At 34.4% G+C, this 23,701-nt stretch overlaps 3 protein-coding genes across 4 annotated transcripts; 1 reads left to right on the top strand and 2 right to left on the bottom strand.

Moving 5' to 3' along the window:
• LOC18769812 (NAC domain-containing protein 90) lies at window positions 9,544-11,410 on the top strand. Its single transcript, XM_007203118.2, has 3 exons — window positions 9,544-9,855; window positions 10,060-10,388; window positions 10,761-11,410. Exons 1-3 carry the CDS (start codon window positions 9,690-9,692, stop codon window positions 11,121-11,123), a joined length of 858 nt encoding a protein of 285 aa, XP_007203180.1. The 5' UTR covers window positions 9,544-9,689; the 3' UTR covers window positions 11,124-11,410.
• Window positions 15,072-18,748, bottom strand: LOC18771870 (vacuolar protein sorting-associated protein 55 homolog). Of its 2 annotated transcripts, none has more exons than XM_007202716.2 (5): window positions 18,585-18,748; window positions 17,689-17,740; window positions 16,576-16,615; window positions 16,401-16,485; window positions 15,072-15,605 (listed from the first exon to the last, which is right to left on the bottom strand). In XM_007202716.2, the coding sequence occupies exons 2-5, from the start codon at window positions 17,719-17,721 to the stop codon at window positions 15,422-15,424; spliced, it is 342 nt and encodes a 113-aa protein (XP_007202778.1). In that variant the 5' UTR covers window positions 17,722-17,740; window positions 18,585-18,748; the 3' UTR covers window positions 15,072-15,421. The 2 variants fall into 2 exon arrangements, with proteins under 2 accessions (XP_007202778.1, XP_020424831.1); XM_020569242.1 differs by lacking the exon at window positions 18,585-18,748 and adding an exon at window positions 17,828-18,528.
• Window positions 20,564-23,402, bottom strand: LOC18769945 (WD repeat-containing protein LWD1). Its single transcript, XM_007204808.2, has 3 exons — window positions 23,255-23,402; window positions 21,845-22,477; window positions 20,564-21,220 (listed from the first exon to the last, which is right to left on the bottom strand). The coding sequence occupies exons 2-3, from the start codon at window positions 22,438-22,440 to the stop codon at window positions 20,806-20,808; spliced, it is 1,011 nt and encodes a 336-aa protein (XP_007204870.2). The 5' UTR covers window positions 22,441-22,477; window positions 23,255-23,402; the 3' UTR covers window positions 20,564-20,805.

The following is a 23,701-nucleotide window of genomic DNA, read 5'->3' as shown; positions in this document are numbered from 1 at the left end:
GTCAGACAAATCCAAATGCCTCAAATAGTTGAGTTCATAAAAAAAGGATTTCCCTTTTTCACACATCTAATTGAATCATCATTCTTGCCAAGCTTTCCGACTTTAATCAATTTATTTAAAAAACTATACACAAAAAATGGGATAAGAATGTTACCCACCCAAGACTGAGACATTTACAAGGAATAGTTTCCAATGGGCCTGAAGCTCCCCATTGACTGAAACACCCATGAGCAACTAGCATTGAAGCTATTTGCCATTTGGTTTCAGAAAATGAGAAAATGAGCTCCAGGACCCAAATGGAAACAGAGCAATGCCTCAGGAAGAAAAACCCAGGTGGGAGAAGAGGAGGGTTCAGAAGGAAAACCCTAAAGAAACCCTCCTAAATGGTGTTTTGCTATTGCGCAGCTATGACTCAAAACGCTTCCATGGTTGCTAAGGAAGGCGATCTTAAGGGCCGCGCTTTAAAACAAACGAAGCAAAATCGATACTGAGCTCAGCATCCAGAACTCCATGTTCGGATTCTGAGCCACACAAAAATAAAAAACAAAAACTATTTAGAGCTATCACTGTAAATGTTGCAGATTTTGAACGGAGAAAAACCCTAGTGGCTAAACAGACTGAGTAGGCGGGTGAAGTGACATAAGGTGGCTTATATAGGCTCTGTAGTGTGTGGAGTAACGAATTTACCCTTGCTCACTTTGGGCTGAATGATTTGAGGGCTTAGTTTCGATGTTCATATTCTTTAGCCCAGGTGAGATAAACTTTTGAGACTATTTGACGAGCTTAGTTTTGAGACCAGAGACCCAAGAGTTATCATTTGTGTGAGGCAAGAGGCCCAGTGAAGATAAATTTTGAAACAGCATCACCCTAAAATTTTATGATTTTGCCTGAAACTCGGCATAGACTTTGGAGGTCATAAATTATAACTTAAAATTTCATCCAAATAGATGTCATTTCTTAAATTTCATGATGTTTTCGTGCATATTGCTCCCTTTACAACGTCCTCTTTAATTCTTTATGCATTAAGCTAGCTAGTTAGAGTCGAAAAAATTTCGCCCTCAATTGTTTGTGTCGTGTTATTTAGTATTAAAAAATAATTGGTCATCGCCTTAGTCTAGTTGAGTGTCTCTCAACACTAACCTAACCCATTTGTGATCATATCGTGTTCGGGTTGACTCACATATATTGTGAACTAAATTTTTTAGATCAATAGTAAACTTATCCCTTATACATTCGTTATAAAAAAAAATATATAAAAAAAACTCACTTAATCATGAATAATACCATTAAAAAAATAATTTGTTATTATACAACTACTCATACATAATACATTGATACAAATAAAAGAATGACACCTCCCTCTCTGATGGTGACATTGGTGAGAGAAATTGGGCTCAGCCTTTGAGAAGCAGAGTAAGACTAATGGTGATAGAAGGGGGCAAATGAGAAATATGGGAAGTGCGATGACTTTCAAATTGAGCAGGGGACTTGGTGCTGGTGGTGGTTTTCGGTGAAGAAAGCCTTGGAAGGGTGGAGACACAAGACCATGGAAGTTTGGTCTGCTAATAGAAGGTGGAGGGTTTATCGAAGGCAGTTCCTGGTTGTGGATTCTGCCTCATTTTTATTTTTCTTTCTTTTGTTTCAAGTTCATCTCCGTCGGAAGATATTGGTGGTGTTTTCGTTTCTCATCTCTAGGGTTTTTCTTTAATTTATTTTTAATAACTAAAATAGTGTTATGATGCAAGTAAAAGATAATGACGTCATAATTTTTAAATCAGTTTTTTTTTTCTCTATCTTTAGATTAAATCTAATGGGAGTAATCACAATTTTCTTGGACCATAGAATTTAGGAGTGGGTACAATCACCGCAAAATTTCATGTAAACCGCAAACCAACCGAAGAGTTGCGGTTGACCGCAAATTGATGAGTGTCCGCAAAAAACACGGTATACACCGATTGGGTCGTTTTGGGCCTAAACAATCCAAGCTAAGCAATCCAAGCAACCCCAGAAAATCCACCACCCAAACTAGTCCTTAAAAAAAAAAACAGAGGGAGAGGAGATGGAAAGAGACAGAGAGAGGAAACAGGAAGAAACAAGAAAGAGAGAGAGAGGTAGATAAGAAGAAGGAAAAATATGAGAAAAAGTGAGAGATGAGAGATGGAAAGCGACGGAGAGAGAAGTAGGAAAAAAAAAGAAAGAGAAAGGGAGACAAGAAGACCGAGAGATGGGGAGAAGAAGAAGAAAAAAGAAGCATACTTTGATCTCGGCGCAAAAGCAAGGCATGCCCAACAAATGGCTAGCTTTTTAAATTTTTTATTTATTCTTGAACTGTATATTATATATTTTAAATATAATATAAATCCGCATCGAGAATCGCTAATTACGGTGAGTTTTAAAATCGCAATTTGCGGTAGGTTTAGATGCAGCTAAAATGCGGTCAGTAAATGTGGTATTCCGATTTAAAATGCCAGTCCTAATAGAATTCAAGTACACAAAACTGTTTCATCCTTGAAATGTAAATTTCATTGTCGATTCGTCGTGTCGTTGAAATTGTGACCTTTAATAGAAATTGAAACTGGTATGAGATGTTCACTTCCGCGAAAAGGAGGATTTCTTGGGTGAAGATGAGAATGGATGATATCTGGCAGTGGCAATGCCCTCGAAAGTTCACAATGAATTAATAAAACAAATAAAGTAAAGGCCAAGACTCCATTTATTATAACAGGTCAAGCATGCAGCAACTCAAGACTGATGAATTGATTCTGGGATTGGACCTGATGATGATAGCCTCACATTAATTAACCGCAAAGTAAACGATGATCATTATAATCAATCGGTAGGAGGAAAAAGTGAAGACAAAGTCTTCAAAGTACAGAGAAGAAAAGACAAATGAAGGAAAACAGAAATGCATGCATGTTTTCCTTTACTCGTGAGAAACACATGACCAAATACATTTCAACAATATATACAATTAATTTACTAGAGTTTAGAACCTTAAATTTAAAATGAATTAGCAACGTTTTAAACATTGTGATCGACAATTTTGAATGAATAATGCAACTCTTACTATATTTGTATATCATATTTTCGTATTATTTCATGTGGTAGATGAAGTGGACAACCACATCAATTAAAACTAATGTAACATTTTCTTTTCTTTTATGATTTATTGACACTTTTTAATTGATGTAGTTATCCACTTCATTTGCCACATAAGATGGTATGAAAATGTGCTATATAAACGTGGTAAGAATATCATTACTCATTTTGAATATATACCCGGTCGGCAGTGTAGACTTTAATAATATAGTTTCTAGAGGGAATCATATTATTTACTTATCATAATAATAATCATAATTGTAATTTGTCAATGGAGTCTATCTTAGTGGAACAGAGCTTTGACTTGCAAACCAGTATAAATTCAAAGCACCATGTAGTGTATGAGTCCAATTTTCTTGCGTGCTGCAAAGCAAAGAAGATGTAGGGACTAACGAGGAAAAAGAGGGGCACATAGAATTATTATTATTATTATTTTTTACATTAGAGGAAAGAAATTCCATTGAGATTCCATCCTGAGTGCCATGAGGGATAGGAGAATCCATCACCACTATGGTGGGAACCTATTAATGGGGCACATGGAATTTAGTAACATGAAAATTTGACTCATAAGAAACCATTCTCCCCAAGACATTTGCCCTCACGTACCTTTTTTATGCGTTTCATTTTGTTTTTTTATATTCATTTGCCCTCACGAACTTACCACATGACATTTTTTGATGGAAAATTGGATGGAGCTCGAAAAATCTAATGTGAAGCCCTATATTATTATTTTTTGTATAGTTCAAGTACTCAAATTTCTGGACAAAATAATTTAGGAGATCAATTCTCAATCAAGCGATAATTTACGGGAAAAAAGACTATTCACTCCATAATTAATTAATAGTAAGAGGTTAATAAATTTATATACATTGTGAGTAGTCAAGTGATTTTTTTTAAGGACCTTTCTTATTGAGATGAGTAATAACATATTAAACTCACATACACTACACAAATGCTAGGATTCAAACTCAAAACCTTTCTTATTGTGATGTAGTCAAGTGATTTGAATGTAGATCCGGAAAAAAAAGAAAAAAAAAAGTGATTTGAATGTAGACAAAAGAAGATTTGCATTAACTTTCATTATCAAGTCATAATATGGACCAGTTGGTTTTGTACTTGTTCTGAATCTGAATTGTGAAGACATTTCAGCGTGGTCTCCAGGCAAATACGGATTCCTTCCTTCCTTGTTTATCTCATTGCGCGTGAAAAATTGCATGATTTCTTTCCACTGCACATTTGCATTGCAGCCTTCAACTTGAACTCTACGGGGAAAAAGAAGAAGAAGATATATATCAAGATCCAAGTCTGTGTTTGTGTTGACTTCTTTATGACCAATATTGACTCATATGTATTTATTATTTTCACAATTGAGAATTGAAATTCAATCCTGCATGTGCATCTTTATTGGCCACCACAAGTCAATCGGCATTATTTTCTTCAGGCCGCGTTTCTTCTGTGCAATTGAAAATGAAAAATGCATTGTCAATTTGTCACGCACATTCATTGCATCCTTCTTTTTGTATTTTTTTTTATAAAAAAATTCATTAAATTTTAAACCACAAATTTTAGTTAGTCTACCAATAAAAAAATTCTTAATTCCGCCTTTGCCTGCATCTTTATTGGCCACCACGAGTCAATCGGCGTTATCTTCTTCAAGCCCACGTTTCTTCTGTGCAGTTGAAACTGGAAAATGCATTGTCACGCACATTCATAAAGATGCATTGTCAATTTATCACACACATTAATTCATCAATCTAGCTAGGTTGTTGAAGCAGTCCATATGTAAATTATGGCGGCCTTTTGCTTTATGAGAAGGATTGCATGCATAAAAAATGCAACTGAATTCTTATATAGATGGTGTAGGAATTGTTGCTGCAATGATCTATATGGCGACATTATCGATGACATAAACAGTGCCGATCACTTTAGTTATAGATATCATCAGTATTACAGCAGTTTGTTGGAAATTAATTAATGTTGCTTTTGTTCAACTGGAGGGGGCATCATAAACTCCATTATTCTAAATAATTCCTTGCTTTATGTTATTTTTGGAGTAAGAATTTCGGTGAAAGTACCTGAACATCTAAAAAGAAAGAAAGTTGGATTTGGACAGGTTTGAAGTCCACGATATTTATGCAAGTCAAGCTCAGTTTTCTTCTTTCAATTCCAATCCGTACCTACCATTAAACACCTAACATTTGCAACGAGTATCATATCTCAAACTAGCCTTACTCTCTTCTTTATCAAAGAAACCAAAAACACAAATAAAAACCAGTAACGTTCCCATCCACGTATACCAATTACAGCCCTACCATATTGTGGAAAAAAAACTGGGTTGTGAAATAGATCTGTGCATACGTGGTGCTTATAATTAGATAATTTGAGATAATATTTGTACATATATGTGATATGCGATGCAGAAAATGACATGCATATTTTCAGCTAAAAAAGGAAAATGACATGCATAGTTGGCCTCAATTATTATAGCCTCAATTATTATAGCCCGTAAGGTAACCCTAATTATAGGAGTATATAGCTATGGATAGTAGCTAGCTGCTGCCTCATATAGCTATGGATTTGTTCCATTTCTCTTCGTATATTTGCATGCCATGCCAAATTGCCAATAACTTGTAGGCCAAGTCGAGCGAGGAAGGAGAAGGACCAGACGTTGTCACAGTGAACGATCTTGAATTCTTTGTCAGTTTGCTAGATGACAAAAAATTGATAAATTCTATGCGTGTGTTTATTTTTTCTGCAAAAGAAACCAAGGAAGTTCACGGTGAAATTTCAAAGAACAAGCTGCACATGGCCACTTAATCCACAAACTTCTATTTTGTGGTTCCAAATTTATTTTTATTTTCGAGTAAGAGATGCATAGATAGGGGGCTAGCTAGAGATTCAATACTTTGTTAATTCATAGAGAAACTACAATTAGAGCCCGTTTGTTACTGTTATGCGAATATGTTTTTGCGTTGCAAAACAAAAGACGACCTGTCAATGGAGTATAACTCAATTGGTTGAGTTCTTCTATCTCTACTTATGTGGTCAGAGTTTTGAAGCCCCCAGATATCCAGTGAATATTTGTGTAAACCCCCATCCCCAAATCGTTTGTACTCAAAAAAACAAAAGACGACCTTAAATGGCATTTGGTTGTGAAATATGGAAACATTAGCAACATGCAAAGTCAGTCATAAAAAGAGAAAAAAGTGTTGTAAAAACCCATTAGTGACGACATTACGACGTTTTTTATCGTGTCACGTCGCAAAGGTTTTGAACCCTTTTTATGCTGCTTTTGGGCCGTCATAATAACGTGTCGAACTTGCTAGCAATAAATCAAGCGTTAGATTTAAAATGTGATTTTTACGACACAAGTTACGATGCGATCTCGTGTAGCAACTAAAGTAATTGCAATGGCGCCGTTCTGTCGCTCATGTTTATATGACAAAGGAAGCGACAATGTATACGACAGAGGCACACGTCGTTAAAATTGATTTAACGACTGTATGTAGCATCGCAATAAATATGCGACAAAGTTCTTCGTCCGAGAGCGCATCCCCTTTATTTTGAAGCTGCTAGTTTGAGAATATATTCCTGGTAAGGCGTTTGTTAATATTAATCAATTCTATTTTTTGAGTTGTTTTTTAATTAATATTTTGCATAGCCAATGACAGTTTTAATTGACATATACACTATGATTATAAATTAGAATTGACTATAAAAACTTATAAAATGGTGTTATATCTTTATCAAAGTAAAAATAACTTCATTTATATGTACTTGAAAGTACCATCTTTTACATTTAAAAAAAAAAACTAATAATAACATAATCTCAAATCTCAAGTCATATGTAAACAATACCATCTATATATATAAAACAAAATATTACGGATTCAAAAGTATTAAAATTAAAAACTTGAAGAAGTCATCATTATCTTGTATTTCACCTTCACCCCCAACCTAAAAATAGTGATAAAAACATAAATAAATGAATGGAAAACAAATATATTTTAATTTTATTTCAAAGATGTCTATCTAACCTTTTAATGAAAACAATTGCTTCTATGTCTCCAAGTCTAAATTAGGCTGCAGCTCGCTATTAACACTAAGTCTTCTTTCAGTGCATACTTGAGGCATTCAGAATTTATTGATGACATCAAATATAAAATATTTCAAAGTTACATAAAAACTAAGATCACTTAACTTTTAATAGTATTTATTCTTTAATAAGAGAAATACATTAAATATAATGTACATGTCCGCTTCCGCTTTCTTCTGAGGTGATTTGGAAACCAACATGAGTCGTCACTTGATTGAGTTGTGAATTGACTTCACTTAACTTGGATTGAAGTCATCACTATCCTCATCAAAAACGTCATCTTCATCATTTTTCTTCTTGTTTGTTCTATATGCCTCAGGGGCATCTCTATTATCCTACAATTATAACATTTTAATTATCAATCAAACTCATCAATACACATACATTATCACAAATATAATTAGAAGGTCTTGTAAGATATGTTATAGGAACTTTTTTTCCATTTCGTGCCATGATTTCAAGCTGTGAACTAAACAATGATGCATTCGTTTTAACTGGCTTCCACTCAGGATCAAAGGAAATATGCAATATGTTTCCTATTCCCCATGTTGAGTCCAATTTTTGTACTTGGACATAAATCCATGCCTTCTTACTACATCCCTTGTGAACAAATAACGATTATGACATTTCTTGCATAGATAATAAATTCTTGCATCATCTATATTTTTAGAAAATGAAAAATCTAAAAAATTCTCAACTCCAGTGAGATATTGCGTAGATGTTCGGTCTTGTATATCTATCCAACTCTTGTCTATACTTTTCTATTTGTTATCCAAGAAGAAAGAAGAAATAATACCTACCGATCAATACTAGAAAACAATGAAAAGCTTTTTATATCAATGGAAACCACAGCTATCGTTCACATGAACAATTATGTATTGAAATATCCGAATCTACAATAAGAAAGACAGATTAGGAAGATTATAATTGTCTTGTCTAAAAAAAAAAAATTATATTCATGAATATTAATTGTAACAATATAAACAACCTTAACAAACCCAAAGTACTTTAGTTCTAAATGAAATCAGTTTTAATTTTTAATTTTTCAGAGAACTACTAGATTTTATTTTTCATAGAAAACAGAACGATTGTGATCAAATTCAAAGGCAACAATAAATTGACCACAACCACCAAACCAAAATTAGCCTCCCTCTATATATATTGATGGGATCAAGTTCCCAACTCCAACTCTATTTACACTATTGATGGAGAATACTTTTCGCAAATAGCCATTTTTCTTGTAATGGAGAATACACTTCGAAAAACAATTCAAATTTGTACTTTAGTTTAGAAAGAACCCAAAAGTTATTTTTCTAGGTTTCATTGTTACGTTAAAATTGAAAAATACGGGAAAGACTTGCAATAGAAACACAGCAAAGGTTTCTCACTTCGTCAACGTTCCACTTCGATTCTTCATCACATTTCGGCTCCCCATCTAGAATATCCCCCTCACACTCTTACACAATGAATTGAATATTGTACATTAGTTTAGAAACCAACCAAGACCTATTTTCCTCAATTTTACGGTAAAATTGAAAATATAAAAGTCTTCTCAAGTAACATAATAATATAAAGGTAAAAGCTTTCACACTTCGTTGAATTTTCACTCGTTTTATCTCTCCATCTAAAGTCGTTTGTCTTTTCGCAGCTCAGTTGAAATAAATTACATTGAGAGCTGTTTGGCATTTCAAAATAGTCATCATGCACTTTTCTCTAATGAGAATGATAAAGGAGGAAGGAGTGCATGAATCATGATGGATTTTTTTGGGTGCTAATAATACTTATATTTGCTTTTTTTATATATATTAAATATATAGATAAACACCCACATAAATTTGTGTATATTTCAATTGAGATCTCCTTAGCTCAACTAGGATTGCTGAAGGGTTGTTTTATTTACAATTTGATGCATTAAGTTTTATCTTTACAATTACAATCACAAGGATATTGATCTAATAGTTTTAAACATAAATAAAAAATTATATATAATATCCTTGTAGTTGGATATATTAGTCGGGTAAAGTTCATATAATTCATAGTCTTGGAAAGATCCTTGGATATTTTATGCTGCTAAATTATTTATAAAAAAAATAACTGCACATGAATTAATCTGCTAGTGTTAACATATTATTGGTTGAAGAAAAATATAGTAAACCAAATTATACAACAGCGCGTGTAGAGAAAGAACCCTAGACTGTCCCACAGGGATATAAATTTTGACCGATTCATGAAGTCAAGCTAAAGGAGAGAGAATATTTTCTCACACAAGCGCGTAGAAATTTCCAAGCAACTCAAAACTGTCCCTCCTTTCTCCTTTCTCCTTTCTCCTTTCAGTCGGCTTCTTTTGCTAAACCGTTTGCTCATTTGCCTAACTTCAATTCATCCTATATATAATGAACCTCTTCACGTAAGTGAAAATCAAATTAAGCACAAGACATAACATTTTGAGAGAGAGAGAGAGAGAGAGAGAGAGAGAGAGAGAGAGAGAGATCAGATGGAGGATTTGCCACCTGGGTTTAGATTCTACCCAACAGAGGAGGAGCTGGTTTCGTTTTATTTGCAGAAGAAACTGGAAGGGAGGAGGGAGGACTTGAACCGAGTCATGGACCGAGTCATACCTGTTCTTTACATATACGAGTATAATCCATCGGACCTCCCACGTAATTAAACTTCTCTCTCTGGTGCATCATTTTCTTTTTGAGGTGCAGATATAGGATAGGCTGCATCATTTTAATAACATGAAAAAAATAATGGAGGTCGCTTATGGAGTTACTCCTCATTGCAATGTCATGATTTTATTTAACTTGTATTTCTGTTTTGTTTATACTTGAATTAATTACTTGGGTTATGTAATGAATTAATAGAGTTTTCGGGAGAGGCCTGCCATGGAGATCCGGAGCAGTGGTTCTTCTTCATCCCAAGACAAGAGAGTGAAGCTCGAGGAGGGAGACCGAGGCGACTCACAACAACTGGGTATTGGAAAGCAACTGGGTCACCGAGTTTTGTTTACTCTTCCAATTCCAATCGAGCCATCGGCCTCAAAAGAACCATGGTTTTCTACAATGGTAGAGCTCCTCATGGAAGGAAAACCGAGTGGAAGATGAATGAATATAAAGCCATTGAAGCTCATCATGCAGATCAAAATCAACCATTGATTGCCTCTTCATCATCAAATACCCCTTCTGCTCCTACGGTACTAATTAATCATATATCTCCAAAATTACTTAATTTGTTTTCGAAACCTAGATATCATATAACTTGTCAAATAATTCTTAATAATTTTGAGCACACAAGATCAAACCTTACATTTAATTTGTGTATCATAACAACTCGAAAAGACTTGATATATGTATGTTATTAGTGGTACCGCTTGGACCACAATGTTTTTAAGCGTGGTACTTGATGGTATACGACATCAATCAAATTACATGTACATAACCTCTCTTTATTATGTTGTAAATGGAATTTTGATGTGTTTCTAATGAAATATCTACCAAATTAAAACTTCATAAACTTAATTATGTTGTTGCTCTAGATTTATTAATTTATATTGGCATGCATGCAGTTGAGGCAAGAATTCAGTTTGTGCCGAGTGTACAAGAAATCAAAATGCCTGAGGGCATTCGACAGACGACCTCTAGGGGCGGAGATCATGAGCAACCCTAGTTTGAATTTGAATCAAACGGCTGCTGCTCATGAAGGTGCAGGTCATCAGGGTCAGGGTTCAGCATCACATAGCAGGAACCCCCTCATGGGTAGTGATCAGAGAACAAACTCAAGCTCACCAGAGAGTTCTTCCTCAGGAGATCATCATGGCCCTCAACCACCCTCTCAACCCGCAGGTGAAACTGGAACCTTGCCAATGTTCATTGATAATGAAGCACTTTGGGATTTGGAACAATTGATGATCAATAATAATTGGCTTTAAGGAAGAAAATAAGGAGAAGATTAGTTTCACTCAAAATGGAATTGATGATTTGTAGAGTTTAACCAACTTATAAGATAGTTGTATTACTTTTTGTACTAGAGTTGTGGAGAAAATGCCTAATCTTGTTGTGTTAGACTTGTAGCTTCAAGTGGTACATGTAAGGCCAAAGTTTGAAGTACATCTCTTGATATTTCCTTTGTAACAAATAACTATAAGTTTCTTTGCCCACTGTACTTTCATATGTATTATGTATGTTTCTTGGATTATATGAATCTTGAGATTTTGCAGAAGTGGAGAATAGTTTTTGTTGGTAAAATGGTGAGAAGTAGTAATTCATATGAACTTTTTATATCAAGTACTGCACAAATGATCGAAAAGTTCATTGTAAATAATTAATAAAAAAGAAAAGTTTGATGCACATTTTTCTTTTTATTCGGAAACACAGAAGTTCTAGTTATGATTCAGAAGAGATCTTAAGTCATAATCTAACTCCTTTAGCAAAATAAAAACTAAACGTCGTCACTAAACTAATTGATCATTAAAAATCATGTTTTCTCCTGAGGTTTTTAAATAATGTGTCTGAATATGAGATATGTTTATAGATCAACTAATATGAATGATTGGGATGCATTGACAAGGGAAATTCCCCACTCGAAAATATTTACATCATCGTCGTCATCATGCATGTGAAGTTACTATCACACATAAATCATTTCCAAATGTAGTCAAATACTATACATATTCCATGCACAAGCCGCATACAAAAACAAAGTAGGCAAATCATCCAATAAATACATACACATGTACGCACAAGCACGAATCGAGTCAAACATACAGACACATGTATAAGGAGAAATTCTTTAATTTGGTGAGGGAATTACGTCATATGTTCGACCATTACACACAAACAAGAAAGATTTTCGTATTAAGATTGAACCAACACAGGGCCGTGTGGACTCGAAACACAATAAAATTCTCTGATTGGTGTATGTGGCCGTACAAGTGATGTTATCCACCTGCCGAGTTGAAGAATTTCTCCATAATTAAAAAGGCAGTGGGGCGAATTCTTTGGTTACCAATCGATCAAATCACCTTTTGGGTGACGACCAGTGAGAAATTTGTATGAACTTTACCTACTTCATATACACTTGTATGCATGAGACTTTAGTGTTGATGTTGATGAGATGTCGACAGCAGTAATCTTTGGCCTTTGTATTTTCTTTCTCATCATGGAAAAGAAAACAGTAAATTGAGTTTTGCAAAAGGAAACATCTTGGAAATTCCTAGGTGTGAAAATACTTGATTATTTTCTTTCTCGTCATCATTATGTGCCGAGAAGAATGTGATCTTCCACGTGCAAACTGGAGGAGGTCAGCCATAGCAAAGTCCTGACAACGTTGCTTCGTCTGTTTCTTGTGTCTCTGCAAACTGAAATAGTATACACGTTTAGTCAGAAACACGCATGAACCGCCACTTGACTTTGTTCATTCTTTTTTTCCCCAAAATTTAAGTGATCATTATTTCTTCACCAAGAAAAAAAAACCATACACGTATGTCAGTTTTTCTATGAAAAGGACGTTCCTTATCGAAAGAAATGTATACATATTTGTTTTAGGATTATAACATTTCCCACATCTAAACCGCCTAGATTTTAGGTCATCATCCTTCAGTGCTTATTTCTGTAAAAACACACATTACAAAAAAAAATGGCAACAATCACTATTATTTGGTGACATTTACTGGGGTGATTAAAGACTTTTTTTGGTAGTGACATTCATATCGAAAGTGTTTGATCATCTAAAAACATGCAAAAAACCATAATTTGTTTGGATAAAAATGAAATGAAAATGTGGATAATTAAATGGCTAAGGTATTTTCTGATTTAGCTGATTTTTTGCATAAATAATCCACGGAACAACCTCCTTAAAACTAAATTGGTGTTTGGTAAGCCGTTATAACGATTATACTTTTCTGCATGACTTTCGGTCCATTGTACGAATGGATCAGATTCATTGTTATCTATATATATAAAGCAAAAGACAGAGAATTATGAAATATTCAAAATACCAAAAAATACCCTTGGTTAAATGAGGATAATATGGTAAATTCACATTTTTTTCATATTAAAAAAATTAAAATTAAAAACAAAATAAGATAATAGGTCATATTTTTATGGAACATAATTATCCATGTTATATTTTCTTAACTCTAAAAATAAAATAAAAAATAAAAAAGAAAACCAATTAGCACATGCGTGAGCGTGTACCAAGGGTTAAATTCTTCTACATTAGATGGGTACATATACTTGACCAATATGTATTATTTATTAAGCAATAATGATATATACGACTTTACAACATGACAGCACAAACGCTTACCGACCAAAGTCTTGGTTTAAACCATGACTAGGTCATCATCCTTGATATCTAGGATCATGTCGCTTCATAAGAAACAATAAAAAGCAGAAAGTAGAACGTAAAAAATGATTTTGTTGCTGCAACATAATTTGTTTAAATTTTGAAACAGTTCAAGTTCTATTGCATGATAGGAGGGTTAATGTCTTTACAGACACAAGGACATATAGTAGCATTATAATTATTTAATTCTCTTTATTAAACAAAAATTAATGATGTAATGAACACTTTTAATTGATAAAAGAAGAATTTTAGATTTAGGAACAGTCTACAATGACAAATCTATGTACTTTCTGTAATCTTTTGATTTCTTGGATATAAACGATTGGAGAATGACAGTTTACACAAATATTTATTGGATGTATGAGATTTTGAATCTCTATCGATGGAGATGGAGGTGGAAAACTCAACCAATTGAGGTCGTACTCATTGGCTTTAGTAACCAATTGTAGGTTCTAAATCGATGGAGATGGAGGTGGAAAACTCAACCAATTGAGGCCGTACTCATTGGCTTTAGTAACCAATTTTAGGTTCTAGATCCAAAAATAAAACAAAGATGAAGAAGAAGAAACGTCAGGTTTTTGTTTTTTGTTTTTTGTTTTTTGTGGGCATGGATCAGATTTTGGCCAGATTTTTGTCGAGCATCCAATGCCGTTCATTTTTATAGCATAAGACAAGACAGTGGACGTCCAACTAATCGTCCCTTGCAAGTTGCAAAGACCTACAAATCAGCCCATGGCTAAAACCTGGCCCAAAAGTCAGAGCTGAAAAGTCCCATTTCATGGGAGTGTCCTATATATATGGCATTTAAGTGATGTCTAATATTTTAGTAGTCAAATTAAACTAATCAATTTGATTCAATAATTAAAACGTAAGAATACACCTAAGCCCCTCACTACAGAATTCTTGGAGCTGAAAATCACAAGAAGCCATAGGGCTTTTATGAAAAGTCAATACCCAAGTGGGTGGGTGCTTCGTGAATATAATATTTTTCTTATATGGCTTGTTTTACTTGAGTTTTAGTTTCTGAAAAGTAATACAGGTTAAGGGGGAAAATAGGTTATTTTATGCAAGTTATACTGCGAAGGAAATTAAGGGGGTGTTTGGTATCAAAATCAAGTATTGAACTAAAAAAGTTGATTTTTCTTAGGAGTTGTGAAATACGCTTTTTAATATTTAAAAACTTATTTGGTATGTAATTTGAACATTATTTCTAAAAAAACAGAGATTTTTTTTTTCCTTCTACTTTCAAGCATTTGAATATTTTTGAGTTTGGATTTTCTAAACCGGACATACCAAACATATTTTCTGGATTTTAGACTCAAACTTTGTATTAAAAATTTAGATTCAAATAGAATACCAAACATGCCCCAAAATTCCAACTCAAAAACCAATTGGAAATTGGGAGGGTGATACAACTCCTTATAAGCCCCGGCAAAATTTCCTAACTCTGAGAGAATTTCTTCACATCCTCGTAGCCATGTCGAATTTTATTTTCCCTCTCTTCCATCTGATCTGAACTGGTATCATCAACTTCATAAAAGAGATGCATAGTATTTAACGATCAAAATTCTAGTTAAATTATATTACATAGCAAATACTACTATCACACAAAAGCAATCCCACATTAACCAGAAACCTAATGTCCCGCCCAAATCGGTTAAAAGGGCAAATTAATCAAGATGCCTTTGAACATATTACAAACTGATAAAAAAAAAATTGTCTTTGAACATTAGATATAGAACACATTTACAAAAGGGAAGAGTCTCTATCCTTTTCCATTGTATGCACATCACACTTCATGCAGGAGTTTACATTACATAATTGTTGGCCCCAATGATTGCCTGTCAGTAGTAGATAAGAAGCTAGGTTTTTTGATGTTCATCACCACTCATCTTCGAGGCTGGCACGGTGGAAGCACAAGACAGTGCAGACAAATATGAGGAATGAAAAGAATTCAATCCACATAGCAGATGTCTCAATCATATGAGCATGCCTAAGGATAATAGGAATGGCTATGCTCCCCACAGTTGATGCTCCAGTCAAGAATTTAGCAGCATTTACCCACCTGCAATATAATAATTTTATTTAATCTAAGAATATGAACCGAAAAGATAAAGAGAAAGCCAACAAGGAAGCTGTTAATGTAATTTTGAATTATAGAGGTTCTTCGCAAACTCAGTTTACAAGTTACAAAAGTTCCATAGGCTGGTTGTCAACTTGTCACAACTATTTTACGGTAAAATCACAATTACACACATAACTACTTATTGCTCTGTTTTGTGACCCTAAAAAGGAGCAATATTTTTTAAGTTTGGCCCTTCTCTCAGCGATATTCCAATGTGTACCTTTTCACTTGTTCTATTCCAGTTAGAGTTGAATTTCTTGAATGGGCTATATGTCCCTTGGCAGTGTTGGAAAATCACGACCCCCTTCAATACTGAGGTTCTTCCTTTGTGTACATTAATAGCCCCATTTGTTCATTTTGAAGCATAACAGTACCCCAAAAAATTGATTTTATAGAAAGCTAAAATTTATGGTGTTAATTTAAAAAATAAATTAAGTCTTTCTTAGGGACAGTAACTATCGAAACGAATTGAACCAATGACTCAATCCTGAGGTATTCAGAATATCATCCAAACCATGGCAGTGATCTTAAAAAACTTGGTTATATCCAGTTGTGAGTTCCGACAAAAAGGCTGACAAATAAATTGGTGCATGGCACACAAGTATCTTGACATTATTAAAAAAAAATACGGGATGTCTATAATGAATGAAAAATTATAGAAATACCAGGTATATATAAGAGGGTTACATTATAGATGAAATTTTTGGTAAGTAAAAGTGCTTAGAAAATACTCACCCATCACTTTCCCTGCTAAGCAAAAACTGAGTAGAACCACCACCAAAGAATAAGCAAGGCATGGGTACGAGCACGTACATGAGAGCTACAACAACAATTGAAATTTCAATAATTTGATGCTCAAACCAACCCTAAATATCAAGTAGAATAAGAAACTTATATTAGCTACTCTCACCAGATAACATTGGCCACCAATTGTTGTATAATGCACAAGCCTGCACACATTAAAAAAAAAACAGTAAGTGAGTCAGCATAAAAGATATTTGAAATCCAAACCCCCAATCTGGTGATGTATCACCAGGCAGTATTATTAATATCACAAAGGATACAAAAGCCCCTTTCAAATGCAGAAGGCAACTTGAATAACACCCCTTTAGTAGGGTTCTAGATTTTGTCTTGGTAGTAAGCTACTATATCAACAAAAGAAAGAGAAGAAAAAAACATCTAATCCGCAAAAGAACAATTGAATACTATAATTAAAAAGCAATGCATAAATGTACTCCTACTCACTTTGACATCATTAAACACATCCTAGGAATGAATGTACAAAATCCTCCAATTTCCAATGTCCACAAGTAACCAGAAGAATACTCATTAAAACTGAACCCTAACTTTCTTGCAGGACAATAGCCCATTTTGTAGCTTTAACTTTTCTTATGCAGTGGGTTTTTCCAAAAAAAAAAAGAAAAAAAAAAGAAGAAGTCATATATGCCAACTGCTTCAATAATTTCACTGTTTAAAAGCTCAATTGAACTTGAAAAATATATCTCAGAAATGTTTGGTTCAAAATGTTTGCAAGATTCATCACAGTGAGCAGAGCACCTTCTTTTCTTTTTTTGATAAGTACAAATTTTACTGACATGCGCCAAGAACAACAACCCATGCAACACAAGCACACACAATTAACAGAATAAATAAACAACGCGTGAAGAAAAGGATGAAAGGAAGTGCCATCCGCAAAAATAACAAAGTGAATGCACTAGACGAGAAAACAAGCATAATGCCTGATGTTCATAAAGTAAGATGATTCATGAAGATAAACGCATGCGCATGTGCCTTATTCTTGATGCATCTGGCATATTTGCAAGACAGACTATGTATGGCCTAACATAATACTGGGATATAATTACAATTGAACAAGCATATATATGAGCATCTGTTCGAGTAAAAGGACACAAAACTTTCAAAACGTAATTATAAAGCATTTACTATACAAAAAACAACACATGATTTAAAGCAAAAGGAAACTGCAAAATATTCCAAACCACTACAAACATTCAAACCATACCAGGATCTGTAGCAAGATGCTTGCTGAAAACATAAAAGCAAGTCCTGCAAGCCTGTACACGAAGAAATTCGTCGTTAGAAGTCTGTTTGAGATAAGCTGCATAACAGGGCTAAGATCACAGAACTAAATTCCTACTTACACTGCAAAGAACACGACCGGTCAACAACACGCAGAGCAACAATGCACCAAAAACAAAAAGGGTCAGTACTCAATGCCATCAAAATATGAGTGAAGGTTCAATAATAAACACAATTACATAAATTATCTTATATATAGTCACAGGAATTGATGCTCGACGCATACAATGCAACCCTTTCACAATCTGTGAACTAATGCCCCCAATTTACACATAGTAATCGTGCATGAAATTCGAGCTCCCCAATTAACGTTACCGAAATAGTAAGTTGCCACTAAAATCAAATTGATACGATTAACCATTTCTTATTTTAGACACACAAAAAAAAAAAAAAAAACCATTTCTTATAAGATATCATATCGGAAACATACATAGAATTTTAAGTTTTGATTTATAAAAAAAGTTCTGATTAAGATAAGCATTCAAACTGGGGTGTTTGAAATCATAAAATATGATTGTAATTTGTACTAAAAAGAATCAACTACACGAAACCCTAATTAATTGAGCACAATTCCAGAATGTTCAGCTCTCAAGCCCACACGATTCCAGTTCTCCAATTTTTGCAGTGGGGAATTGGAACAAGAGAAAAGGCTTATCTCAGTTTTTTGATATTATTCAACGAAATTCTGCACACACAAAATTCGTCGCCCAGCCAAAACCAAAATTGATTTGAAAAGAATCGAAGATTTGAGATATATGAAGAGAAGAAAAAAAGAAAAAAAAGAAAAAAAAGAAAAAAGTGAAACACTAAGAATTGTACCTTCAATGGTCATCGCCATCGAAGAAACGAGAGCTCTCTTTGTTGGTAGTGACGCCGGAGGAAGGTTCGTGTTCGCTGATCGCGACGGAAGAAGCAAAACGATGAGCTTGCGAAATTGCAGAAGTGTAGGTGGTCCTCGATTGGTCTTCGGTTCAAATAAAACTAAAATTTTAATCAAAGTGGAGTCTGGTTCTTTTTGCCGGGTAACCCTTTGCGGCAGTAAACTGTAAAAGGTAAGAACTCCAACTACTCTACTTTTTTTTGGGAAGGGGGGGTGGTGTGTGGGGTTGTTTGGTTTTATGTTTTGATAAACTTTTATTTATTTACTTTTTAACATTGGAAAATGGAAGTAAGAATGTAAAATACATGTTGGTGAATGAATCGATAAAACTATTTTTACATTGTAAACTAGGTTACCAATAAAGATGAGATCCATATGAATAACAATTGTTCCTATGATGTTTGAGGTTGTTTATTAATTAAACGAAAACAAAATGAGATCTGTGGGAGCAAATATTTTCGTCTTCAATCACAGCACGACACGTGGAAGAGAAGATTATCTCTTAAATTAATTAATTGAACCAGTTTATCTGACTAATTAATTAATTGAGATAAATATCTTAATTAATATGATATTATCTTAATTTAATAAGATAATATCATTAATTCAGATATTATCTATATATATAAAGCAAAAGGCAGAGAATGGTGAAACATTCAAAATACCAGAAAATGTCCTTGGTTAATGCAAACATTAATAATTCAAATTATTAATTAAATGAGGATAATATGGTAAATTCACACTTTTTCATATTTAAAAAAATTAAAAGAAAAAGAAAAAGCAGATAATGGATCCTATTTTTATGGAACACAACTACCCATTATCTTTTTTAATTCTAAAATAAATTTACTTATTTTTTTAAAAAAACCTCTCGCAAGCGCGGAAGCGCGTGCAGAGAGGCTAGTCATAATAAAGAGAAGATAATATCATTAATTCATATATTATCTTCATAAAATGTGATAATATCATTTAATTCAAATATTATCTCAGTCTGACTCGATCCCTATGAATTTGAGTAGAGAATAAACTCAGCATATTCTCTACAAAATCCTAGCCCTGAGGTTCCTATAAATAGACGACCTCATTCATCATTCAAGGTACATCTAAACCTACTCCTAATACCCGAGAAAAATACCTGAAGCTCTCTCTCCACTCTCCATATTTCTCCACACGGCTCCGCCCACCACACACGGCTCCGGCATCCCGGTTTTCTACAAACACTCGAACTAACTTAGGCATAGGCATCAGAGGGCCTTTGAGCAACACCCCCGGATGTGGTCTATTTACTCCAATCTTTTTTACAGGAAACGAGGAAGAGAGAGAAGGAAAGGTCGAAAGTTGAGGGATCTAGAAGCGAATATTCTCCCGTGAGATTATTTGCACAAACAAGATCTTCCATAATCATAGAGAACTTAGGCTACATTTGATTCGCGAAAAAGATTTGATGGAAAATAATTTTCTATATTTTTTCACAAGGGATGAGAAGTGAAAGATTCATTTCTCATGTTTGCTAATGCTAAGAAAGTAACCAGGAAATACCACTTTATTTCATTTCACATGAAATGCATTCTTTTTTTATTTAATTTAATATAGGTATAATTGAAAATTTATACAAACTTTGTTTTCCATTTCTACTCGAAACAAAAATGGAAAATGAAATAAAGTGATATTTTCCGGTTACTTTTTTAGCATTACCAAACGTGGGAAATGAATCTTCCATTTTCATCCCTTGGGGAATGACATGGGAAGTGATTTCCCCTCAAATTTGTTCCATGAACCAAATGGGACTTTAACGTAATGATTTTGAAAAAATGAAAGAAGAAAAATATAACAAAATTTGTCGCGTGTTAATGTTGTACTTAAGAAAAATTTACATTGATCAACTACCTAATTGTGCCGGTCAGTCAACATTCACATCAAGATAAGAAGTTCATGCTTAATAAAAATTTACACGATACAAAACTTCATTGTGGTATTGGTCGATGAGCATTTTGACCATTTCCATTGTCACACGAAAATTGTATTTTACAAATATCTCCCAGTTAAATTAATTCCCATTTCTCCTTTCCACTCTTAATTATACAACTCTAAATATACCATTGCCCATGAAATTGCCAATGATACTATTATATATATTTTTTTTCATGAACCTTGTAATTTCTAAACCTTCAAGACCTGCAACTTATTCAAGAAGGCAATAGCAATCCAATCCACCTCCACAGCAGACCAACGCACTTGGTTAATCTGAGCCGTCGCTCCATACCACATCTCTGGCTCCACATTCCCACCACCGTCCGATTGAACCCCAGGTTTGACCACCTCCCAAATCATAGCCCTTGAATCATCACTCACAGAACATATCTGGTGGCCCATACCTGGGGACCAGGAAATGGCGTTCACACTGGATCCGTGCTTTTTAAGCTCCATGAGAGGAGCTGTAGGAAATCTGATGTCCAATATCACGACTTTGTTGCTGTCCATGCCCACTGTGGCAATGAATCTTGGGTCTTGCTTGTTCCATTCCAGCCTCAGCAAGGACCCATCTTGAGATGGGTTTTCATACACTATGGTTGATCTATTGAAAAAATTTGTATAAAATTATTGTATTTATTAGCAATGCGATCAGTAAATGTGATAAAAATAACATCATTCTACTATAATAAATCAAATGCAAATATAGGTTAAGGAAGACAAATTATACCCCACCAAAATTGACTTTTCTCTTCCTTATAATAGTAGAACTTCATCACAAGACTTGTGAATCAGAAGGCTCAAAATTTTGTACTGTGATAGTAGGCTAAATGGAACTGTATAGGGGCTTACTCTCATGTAACGGAAATATCACTTTTTGCTATTTCTGGTCAATAACGCAATGACACGTATGATAACTTTTCCACGTGTCATTGTGTTATTGATCGAGAATAACAAAACAGTGATTTTCCTATTACAAGTAAGGTTTTTAGCCACACTTGACCTCATGTAGGTCAGCTCCTGAATCAGAAGTACGTTGAACTCAACTGCAGACTTCTTATCAACTAGGCAACTAAAACTAGGTCTAGTAGTATTTCTCATTCAATTACCCCAAATTAAAAAATGTCTCACGTTGGATTCCCTCTCTCAAAACAAATACGGAATAAAAGACTTGAGTTTTCAGTCTGAAAAAATTGCACGCAAAGTAAAATTTTGAATTAACCCTTACCTCTCTTTGTCCCTCAAATCAAAGACCCTGACAGTGCCATCCCCAGAAGCTGAGGCAAACACATTGAAGCCACCCCAAGAAATGTCATACACTTCTTTATCATGAGCCACCAACTGAGTGTCCACAGCTTCCCTCTCAATGTCCCAAATTGTGCATGTAGTGTCCACACTAGACGTGGCCACACGCTTAGTGTCACACTCAGCCCAATCAAAAGATGTTATAGCCGAATTAAATTCACTGCTACTGTTCCCATTGAGCAGGGACTTGAGCTCAATTCTGTCATCATGGATCTCCCATAGCCTCAAGTAGTCGCCGGACGTGGCGATCAGGTCGGGGTTTGAAGGGTCCTTGGAGGGGAAGAACATGAGGTTGGTGGGTGCGTAAGGGTGGTCGAAAATTAGGCGGTTATCAGTAGCAAAATCGGAGGTGTCCCGGTTGAATTGGACTAGCTCAACCTTATTGCTGTAGTCTTCAATGAAGCTGCCTATGGCAAGGCGTGAGGGCTTGTCATGACGGACTGACCAAGCTAAGGAGTAGATTGGCCACTGGCTTATGTAGGTGTACACTCCTGCTCTTTTCTCTGCTGGGCTTTGCATGCTTGGAATAATTGAAATTTGTGTATTTTCTCTCTAGCTGCTTGGTGATTTTAGTGTCAAATGTCAATAATGTACAACTTTTTTAATTTTTTTTATACAAAAGATATTCAATTTTCATATAATATAAATTACAGAGAAGGGGATTCGAATTCGAATGCATAATAGGAAGCATATCTGTTTTAACTAACTTGGCTAAGCCCATATGTGCAAGTTATATACATGCAGCATTAAAAAGACAAAACATACATGTTAAAAAAAAAAGAAGAAGCTCTATGATCTTCTAGCTAGGTGCCTACACTTTGATTTATAAAAAAGAAAAGGAGATGGCGGTCATCTCCATAAATAAAGTAAAATAAAAATAAAAAGGAAGGGTAGGCGCTTATCACCGTATTCTGTTATACCTAATCAAGGTTGACTATCAAAATCTCTATATAAAACCGATTTTCTGGAAAGGGTAATGTACTTACAAATTGTGCAGCAGTATCCATTAGACCAAGATGAAAAAGCTCTTTGACTATGATGAGAACTCATTACCACAAAAATAAAAAAAATAAAAAAATAAAAAGAAGAAGAAAAAGATTGACTCATTGATGAGAACTCTTCATCTTGGTTTTGTATACTTATTTTGATAATAATATTGTTCCATTATTCCATCCACAACAAATGCAGAGTCCTACAGTTAACTATCAAAAAACTACCCAGAAAAAAAAAAGATCAGAAAAGAAAAGGGTGTGAACAAAGTTTGAAAACCATCCAATATTAGAGGAGAGAGAGAGAGAGAGAGAGAGAGAGAGAGAGAGAGAGAGAGACTTACATTGGTGAAAACTCAAGAATACAATGGTGAAAACTCAAGAAGTTTCAGTGGTTATGGGCTGCTTCCAGAGCATGAGACATATCTACATAAGGAGGAGGGAGATGAAGAATTTGAGCTTTATGGTGGTAGTTATGAAAGTTGAGGGGGCTATATATAAAAATAGAAATATATATTATTATGAAAAAATAAATATATATGAAGTAGGGGAGACAGCAGAAATCAGAAGAAGAGAATGGAAGGTGAGGGCGTGAAAGCTAATAGCCAGTCAATATATATAAAGAGAAGAGAAGGTTTGGTCATTTTATTTTCATTTCATTTATACTCTTTCAAACCCCTTTTAATAACATGAACCACCACAACTACTCAATTGTGACTCTTTTGACCACGATTTCCATTTCAAAAAATTATATTACCAAATTTAGTTATTTATTTTTCTTATTTGGGTGC

Source organism: Prunus persica, chromosome G7 (genome assembly GCF_000346465.2).
Source record: "Prunus persica cultivar Lovell chromosome G7, Prunus_persica_NCBIv2, whole genome shotgun sequence".
Classification (NCBI taxonomy): domain Eukaryota; kingdom Viridiplantae; phylum Streptophyta; class Magnoliopsida; order Rosales; family Rosaceae; genus Prunus; species Prunus persica.
Note: the sequence above shows the minus strand (reverse complement) of the source record. Positions and strands in the feature narration are given on the sequence as shown.

Bases quoted from the DNA above. Each gene is read 5' to 3' on its own strand.
- LOC18771870 (XM_007202716.2), bottom strand. From the start codon at position 17,721: ATGTTTTCAGCAAGCATCTTGCTACAGATCCTG. The intron at 16,486-16,575 runs GTGAGAGTAGCT...TTGTTGTTGTAG, and splicing joins TTGGTGGCCAATGTTATCTG to CTCTCATGTACGTGCTCGTA. The intron at 15,606-16,400 runs GTGAGTATTTTC...ATTATATTGCAG, and splicing joins CTTAGCAGGGAAAGTGATGG to GTGGGTAAATGCTGCTAAAT.
- LOC18769945 (XM_007204808.2), bottom strand. From the start codon at position 22,440: ATGCAAAGCCCAGCAGAGAAAAGAGCAGGAGTGTACACCTACATAAGC. The intron at 21,221-21,844 runs GTAAGGGTTAAT...TTTTTTCAATAG, and splicing joins GATTTGAGGGACAAAGAGAG to ATCAACCATAGTGTATGAAA.
- LOC18769812 (XM_007203118.2), top strand. From the start codon at position 9,690: ATGGAGGATTTGCCACCTGGGTTTAGATTCTACCCAACAGAGGAGGAG. The intron at 9,856-10,059 runs GTAATTAAACTT...ATGAATTAATAG, and splicing joins TAATCCATCGGACCTCCCAC to AGTTTTCGGGAGAGGCCTGC. The intron at 10,389-10,760 runs GTACTAATTAAT...GCATGCATGCAG, and splicing joins ATACCCCTTCTGCTCCTACG to TTGAGGCAAGAATTCAGTTT.